Raw genomic sequence first — 8,272 nt, 5'->3', positions numbered from 1 at the left:
GAACAAGGAAAGGAGACTGGGAGGAGCATCTGGAGGATGGGAGTAAAACCAAGAGAATGTGATACTTGAAAACCAAGAGAAGACAGCTGCAAGGTGGAAAGAGTGATTTGCTAACAAATTGATCTTTGGCATTGATATTAAATGCTACCAATAGGTCCAATAAAATGAGGGTTGAAATTGACATGGAGGTCACAGTGACCTTGATACATTCAGGATGAGTAAAGTACCAAGTACGAAAGTCTGATTAAAGTGGATGGAGAATTAGAGGAGATAATACAGAGACAGTGAATACAAACAACTCATTTGAGGAGTTTCACTGTTAAGAGGGGGAAAGAAAATGGACATGAGCCAGAGAGAAAAGTGAGGTCAAGAGAAGATTTTGGTGGAAGAGAAGAGTGATGATGCAGGGGAGAGAGGAGAGAATTTCTGAGTGTTGCCCTTGCCCTTGGGTGGTCCCATCCTAGGAGGAAATGGGATCACAAGTGAAGAGGTTAGCCTTTGCTAGGGTAAGCTTAGTTCCTCTGTACTAAGAGAAGAAAAGGCACAAGAAATGATTACAGACACCTAGAGGCGGGTAGACATGATGGCGGGAGTTCATGGACATTCTCTTCTGATTGCTTCTGTTTCTCAGTGCGGCAGGATGCAAGCTCATCCGCTTAGAGTGAGAAGTGGAGAAGAAAGATTTGAGGTGTGGTCAGTATGAAACAATCACCAAGGAGAGTTGAAGAGTGAGTACTAGTGAAAGCCAGTATGATTTTCAGGCAGCATTATGGGTATGTTTGATATTAACGCTCATATAAATTGAGCCCATTCAGCATGGCTTTGTGTTTTTCTCCAGAATGAGGGCAGGTAAGGAGCAAGTAGAGAACTGAATTTAAGTAGGATTGTGTTTTCTCCAAGAAGAGAGAATGAAGCAAGAGAAGGTCAAGGGAGTCGAGCATGTATGCAAAGAGGTGATGATAACGATGCTACGGAAGGAACAGAAATTGAATAAAGTGGTCAATGAGAGCAGAAAAGAGTGAGAAGCCATGAAACCATGAGAGATCAATAGACTATAGGGACTGGTGGGAAAAGCAACACTGGAGTAGGGGTACTAAAGAGAGTGAGATGGAAACATAAGAACTGGTGGTAATAGGGTGATTGGAATTGACATTAAGGAGGGCTACAGTTATTAGTAATGGCAGGCCCAACATGTCCAAGATAAACCTATGATCCTCTTCCAGCATTTCCTATCTTAGTAAATGAAGTCACCAAGCCTTTCCTTTGCTGCATGCAATGCATCACTACATCTTGTCCATTTGACCCCTTATAGAATTCCCGAAGCTGTTTGCTTCTCTCTTTTCACCCGCTACTCTGCAGATCCAAGCTACCATCATCCCTTGCTTGGACAATTGTAACAGCCTTTTGGTTGGTCTCCTCATATCTGCTCTGACCCCAACTATAGCCAGAGTAATCTCTTCAAAACAAATAATCATGAGCCCTATTAATTAAAACTTCAATGGCTTTCTATTGTTCTTAGGGTGAAGACCAAGATTTGTAACGTAGCCCACTGGGCACCTGCACGGTCTAGTCACTGCCTCCTTCTCCAGCCCTATCTTGTACTGTTCTCCCTTTCACTCTGCGCTCTAGATATGCTGGGATTTTTGTCTTCAAATACACCATACTTCCTCTGACACCAGAGACTTTGCCGATTGCCTTTGTGAAAATCCCCATCTCCTCCCTAGTTAATGCCTTCATGTCCTTCAGATTTCAACTTAAGTGCCCTTTCTTCAAGGCCCACTTCTCTGACTACACAGTATCAACTGGGGTCCCCTGTCATAATTTTTCTTTTACTATGCTGCCCCAGTTTTCTTTAATCATGGATCACGAACTCCAGAATAGCAACAACTGTATCTGTTTTTATTCGTTGTTGTGTCCTAGTGCCTAGGACAATCTGACACATAATTCTGTCCTTTAAAGGACCACTTAACCTTGTTAAACTGATAGTCATAGAGGCCATATTATTGCCTCTGCTATTAAAATCTTGAATTCAGTGAATTCCTTAGTGCTTTGCTTCCCACACGGAAAGCTCTGAAAATTCAATAAAACCATCCCTCCCACCAAAAGTGCCAAAATTCATTTAAATATTGTACAAAGCTTTGAAACCAACAAATGGTCTCTGATAAATACTCTGACATTTATAATCACTTTGGTAAAGACATTGTCTTACTTGTATCATCAACTTTCTAATTTTTGATCGCTTCCAAAATGCTTTCACATGCATTACTCACTTGATTCCCCTAACAAATCTATAAAGGTTGGTGAATATAGCTGGGGTTCCAGACACGCTGACAAATGACCAAAAGAGACTGTTACCTTAATATGGGGCCCACGTCAAAACAAAGCCCATTCGTTCCAGGAGGCAGGAGGACTATCTCCTAAGGATATCTGCAAGAAAAATATACCCATTTAAAATGCTGTTTCAATTCCACAGGTTATCCATTCATCAAGCCCCTGTAGTATGTGTCTCACAAGTCTTTTTAGTGTGACATCAGGGGACATCTCACTTCCTGACTCGCAGTTTGAGTCACTGTAAATGATTCCCCCAAAGAGAGCAAACAAGTGATAAAGATACATGCTGGACAACAAAAACAACCATTTATTAGACAGTCACACTGTCCTTTGTCATAATTGCTTTCAGCAGTTTGAAATATATTCTGATTAACCCCACACAGATAGGGACATGGTTCTGCATTTACTTGCCTAAAGGAAGTAACTATTTTGAAATATTCCTGATTTAACTTCTTTTTTTACAAGAATTGTGAGTCAAATAAAAAACAACATTCAGATGAGTTCTCTCACAAATGCTCACTTTTGTTTAGGCCATTTCTTCAAATGTCTTCAAATTTTATTCTAAAATGATCAAATTTCTACATAGCTGATTTTATGTGTCAACCTGGCAAGATTATGGTGACTAACTGCTTGGTCAAACATCTGGTTTTCAAGTTGCTGTGAAGGTATTTTTTGGATGTGATTGACATTTAGAATCATTGACTTTACAGTGAGCAGAGGGCTTCCCTGGTGGCACACTGGTGCCTGCTAATGCAGGGGACACGGGTTCGAGCCCTGGTCCGGGAAGATCCCACACGCCACGGAGCAACTAAGCCCATGCGCCACAACTACTGAGCCTGCGCTCTAGAGCCCGCGAGCCACAACTACTGAGCCCGTGTGCCACAGCTACTGAAGCTTGCGTGCCTAGAGCCCGTGCTCTGCAACAAGAGAAGCCACCACAATGAGAAACCCAGGCACCAAAACGAAGAGTAGCCCCTGCTCGCCACAACTAGAGAAAGCCCACGCGCAGCAACAAAGACCCAACACAGCCAAAAATAAATAAATAAAATAAATTTTTAAAAATACTCTTTAAAAAAAAGTAAAATAAAGTGAGCAGAGTATCCTCCATGACACAGGTGGGCCTCATTCAATCAGCTGAAGACCTTAGGAGCAAATGCTGAAGTTTCCCAAAGAAAGAGTTCTGTCTCCAGACGACAACACAGAAATTCTGCCTGCGCTTTTATCTCAGACTCAGCACTGCAACATCAACTCTTCCCTGAATCTCCAGCCTGCCAGGTTGCCCTACAGGTTTTGGACTTGCAAGTCCCACAGTGGCAAAAGTCACCCCCCGACCCCAAATTTAATAAATTTAATAAATTTAACATCCTCCACTACAACCCTGTCCAAAGCAGGTGTGTACCATCATTCAATGTATTTTCTCTTAAGCCTTTTAAAACATCTTGAGAATGCACAGAACCACACACATACAAAAAATTCATGGTCCTGGTTCTTATTTGTCATAGGATTTTTTTTTGGTACTATACACTTGAAAGATAGTTTTTTATAGAATATATCCATGAATATACCCTTGATTAAAGAAGAATTAGAAATGACTAAAAGAAGAATGTATTAGTCAGGGTTCTTCAGAGAAACAGAACCACCCTTATGACCTCATTTAACCTTAATTGCCTCCCTAAATGCCTTATTTTCAAATACAGTCACATTGAAGATCAGGGCTTCAACATACGAATTTTGAGGGGACCCAGTTTGGTCCATACACACTTTAAGAAACTAGAAAAAGAAGAGCAAATTAAACCCAAAGCTAGCAGAAGGCAGGAAATAATAAGGATTAGAACAGAGATAAGTGAAATAGGGAATCAATGAAACCAAATGTCTGTTCTTAGAAAAAAATCAACAAAATTGACAAACTGTAACTAGACTGAGAAAGAAAAAAGAAGATGCAAATAACTAAAATCAGAAATGAAAATGGGGACATTACAACCAACTTTACACAAATAAAAATAAAAGAATGCTATGAATAATTGTTCACCAATAAATTAAATGAAATTGAAAAATGTCCTAGAAACACACAATTACCGAAACTGACTCAAGAAACTGACTCAAGAAGGAATAGAAAAACTGCACTGACCTATAACAAGAGATTAAATTATTAGTTAGTGGAAAGCACATCCTCAGTGTTTTGAGCTGATTGCCCAGTCTTGTATTTGGGTTCATAAATTTTGTATTTCTTATATTGAGGACAAACTAAGAGTTCATTTTGGCTCTGAAACTTTAAATGACATTTGGATACTCTCTGTAGCTCCAGAGAAATTCCGTAAGTTATACTGACTCAGTAAATGGCTTTCTTTTTTTAGATGAACTGAATATGATGACATGTTATCCTTTTCCTTGACAAAATAATAATAATTTCTAGCTAAAAAGGAACAGAAGAACACTACATGTTTTCAGATTAAGCCTGAGATCTGAAATGCAGTCTCAGTTAAGATAGGCATTCATCCTCTGTGCTTTCCAAAATTCCCTTTAGATAACTAATGTGTTAAAAATGTAAAGCATTTCTTTTATATTTCCTGTTTTCTTTCATTTTTAATAAATTTTATTGTTTTTATTGTAAAATCAATAGTCACTTCAAAAATGCAGACATATAAAATAAAAATTTTACCACCCTAAGAAAACCACTTTTTTGTTATATGACTTTCTTCTTTCTTGAGGTATATATATTTTAAATAACTGATCTCAAGTACTTTTGTACTTTGTTTTTGAAAGTGTTTTAGCACAATTTATGACCTGCAGCTTTATTAGGAAACATTAGTTTATTAATACAAACTAGTCTCCAACAGTAAAATACCAAATAAAAGAACATCGATCAAAAGCCAGAATCAAAACCTACCATCTCCATGTAAATGACAAACGGAGGATTCCGGCAAAAAGTATCACTTCTCATTTCTAAAAAGTCAAAAATTATATTCTTAAACGTAAATGTAACTACTCATCAAGATATGTTATTTGGGTTTCTTAGTCACTGAACCACACAGCAATACCCCCTCCTGAAATTTCCTCCCCACAGTTTCACCTCGGGTGGTTCTGGCATGGGAGGGTCCTCGGGGTCAATCTTTGAGCGCCTCAAATATGGAAACAGTGGGACATAGCTGAAGTCCCAGAGCCTGAGAGTGGTTCTTGGTAGACAACGTGCTTACCGACTCGCTGGTTGCAGACACACACACACAGACACGCAGACACACACACACAGACACACACACACAGACACACACACACAAAGGCTGAAGTTTTCTTTACCTAGCGCGTCACACTGATGGAAAAAATAGGAGAATTGTTAGATAGGAAGGAGGTCAGAGCAGAGCCTAATTACAGTAGAGAAGCAGAGCTCACAGCCAGCGCCAGTAAACGGTGGCTGAATTGGACCAGACGGAATCTGTTCCTCTCATTCATATAAATACAGATGGCGTTCAGCTCAACAGGGCCTCTTCCAATCTACAGACCCTGCCGCCACCTTAAGTTTAAGTTCATCCTCAATCACCTGGCACTCAGGAAGCCTTCATCAACGTACCACCGACTTTGTAGCCAGAGTAAATTTGTATACTCTCTGGGCTGCTTGTGTCCTCAAAAAACAAACAAACCAAAATCCCAGCATGGGCTTCACAGAGTCGGGAGGCTTAGATGAGATAGGATAAGGCGTCTGGCACCTGGGAGGCACTCGGATAGGAGATGCTCCTTGTTCCGTCAAGTTGGAAGCCCCAAGAGATGGTCTACTCTGCAGGCACAGAGGGCTTTATTAGAACTGCCTCCTCGTGGCTGTGAAGCCTTGAGCGTAACATGCAAACAGCCAGGAATATGGAACTTCAAAAAACTCTACGACTGCTTCGCAGCTCGGGAGGAGCGGGCAAAGCTTCAGCTACCCAGTGACGCGCGATCCCCGAGCAGACAGCTTCCCCTTTAAGCACCTGCGCGTCGGCCGCGGAGGGAGCCCACCGGAAGTCGCAGACGGAGCCCACCGGAAGTCCATGAGCGCAGCCACGGCGTCAGATTCTTCCGCCGAGCGCGGCGCTGCGTCCCTCGGCTCGGCCCCCAGTCTACTCCAAAGTTCCTCTCTGGCCGCCGCTCGTCTGCTTCAGGCCTCCCGGATGCTGGTTTTCCGGCCAATAGTCCCGGCGACGCTGCCTGCCGGCGCTCGGGCATAAGCCCGGCCTGGACCGCGGAGGGCGGACGCGCGCCGCCGGGACCCCCCCCCCCGGGACCCGCCCCCGAGACCCCCGGGAGCCGCCCCCGAGCGACACGCACTTCCGGCGGCGCGGCGGCGGGGACGGAACCCGGCGGGCGGTGATGGACGCGCTGGCGGTCATGATGCAGGACCTCCTGACCCAGAACCGTGCGCTGCGCAGGGAGAACAAAGAGCTCATGGACCAGGTGCGGCGGCTCCTGTGCGAGAAAGCCAACCTGCTGGCCCAGGTGCGCCCGCCCGCCTGCCCGGTGGCTTTTCCCGAGACGTTCAAAGGCGACTCCGCCCGGCTTCCCGAGTTTTTGATCCAAGCGGCGTCTTACATGAGGTTCTTTGAGGCCAGGTTCTCGAACGACATTCTCAAGGTGGCGTTTTTAATCAGCCGCCTCAGTGGGCCGGCCGAGGAGTGGGTTGTCCCCTACATCGAGAGGGAGAGCCCCATCCTGGCGCATTACGAGGGCTTCGTGGACGCGCTGAAGCGGGCCTTTGGCAGGAACGGGTAGGAAACGGCAGGGCTGCGAGCCCCACGGACCGGGTCGTGCTTGGCCGTGACTCACAAAGAGCTTTCCAGTCCCCACCTGCTGGGCCCAACCCTTGCGAGGAAGCCCCGCTGCCTTTGCACTCGGCCCAGCAGCGCGGCCACTGGCGGGGGACCTGTTAGCAATTGAACGGACCACCCCGAATCGCGCCCCTGCCACCTGCCGTCTCAGAAAACTGCTGCTGCCCGCCCTGGACGATCTGTGCCAGCCTGGGAAGTGCCTGAGCTTGGCACACGCCCGGGGACACCGATTTGGAGACCTCAGGTCCGGAGACAGCTGCCAGGGTTCGCGTGGCTGGCAGACAAATATTGACACTCCTGCCCCAGGAACCTGTTTTTCACATACTTCGTTTCTGTTCTGAAACCACAACAGGCTCAGAGACTGTGCCTTTTATCAGAAAAGTCCAGGCGCTGAACAGTACATGGAAAACGTATTTACTTTTAAAATGTAAATTTGTATCTTACAGCACCATATATTGGGGACTGTACTTGGGGTTACAGGAGAAACAGATGAATAAGACCAAATGTATATCTCCACAGGAACACAATTGTGAGAAAAAATTCTAAGTGCATATTCTGATGTCTGGTAAAATAATGCTTTCATGTGCAGAGAATGGCATATTTGCTTCTTGTTTTATGGCCTTTTCACATCACAGTTTTAAAATACATGTTAAAAACATGTGCAGCTTACAAAGGAGGCAGAAAACCCAATTTGAGCAATTTCTGTCTTTGCTCCTGAATCTGGCAAAGATGGTGTTTTTAAAGATGGGTGCAACTTGTAGCAAAAAGAAGGGGGGGCAGGGAATGGTGCATTCTTTGAGCTGTATCCACTCACCTTTATTCCCCTGTATTAAATGACTTGGCTGCTTCCTTTTTTGTAAATTACAGTTTTGGCCTCAGTTTTTCTTTTGTAATTAAAGGCATTACTTGATCATTAAAATTTGGTTGAGAATTCTGTGAATCTCTTAGGGCCAAAAAAGGGGAAGAAAAAGGAAGGTCTGAGCCCTCATGTCAAACAAAGTAGTTCTTGAAATCCTCTCAGGACCAAAATCTATAGCTGCCTTTCCTTACATGTCCATAGGTTTTGTCATTCTGGTGGTCAATATAGTCTCACTGAAATAGCTTGAATTCTAGTTACATCTTCATACGAAGAAAAACTCATCACTGCC

The 8,272-nt window shown here is 44.0% G+C and overlaps 1 protein-coding gene across 1 annotated transcript; it reads left to right on the top strand.

The window, feature by feature from the left end:
• The first annotated feature begins 5,873 nt into the window (after positions 1–5,873).
• LOC118906893 (protein LDOC1-like) lies at positions 5,874–8,043 on the top strand. The gene has a single exon (XM_036874799.1). It carries the CDS (start codon positions 6,670–6,672, stop codon positions 7,066–7,068), a length of 399 nt encoding a protein of 132 aa, XP_036730694.1. The 5' UTR covers positions 5,874–6,669; the 3' UTR covers positions 7,069–8,043.
• Positions 8,044–8,272: the final 229 nt, after the last annotated feature.

This window comes from Balaenoptera musculus, chromosome 14 (assembly GCF_009873245.2).
Source record: "Balaenoptera musculus isolate JJ_BM4_2016_0621 chromosome 14, mBalMus1.pri.v3, whole genome shotgun sequence".
In the NCBI taxonomy this organism is placed as follows: Eukaryota; Metazoa; Chordata; class Mammalia; order Artiodactyla; family Balaenopteridae; genus Balaenoptera; species Balaenoptera musculus.
Note: the sequence above shows the minus strand (reverse complement) of the source record. Positions and strands in the feature narration are given on the sequence as shown.

Bases quoted from the DNA above. Each gene is read 5' to 3' on its own strand.
- LOC118906893 (XM_036874799.1), top strand. From the start codon at position 6,670: ATGGACGCGCTGGCGGTCATGATGCAGGACCTCCTGACCCAGAACCGT.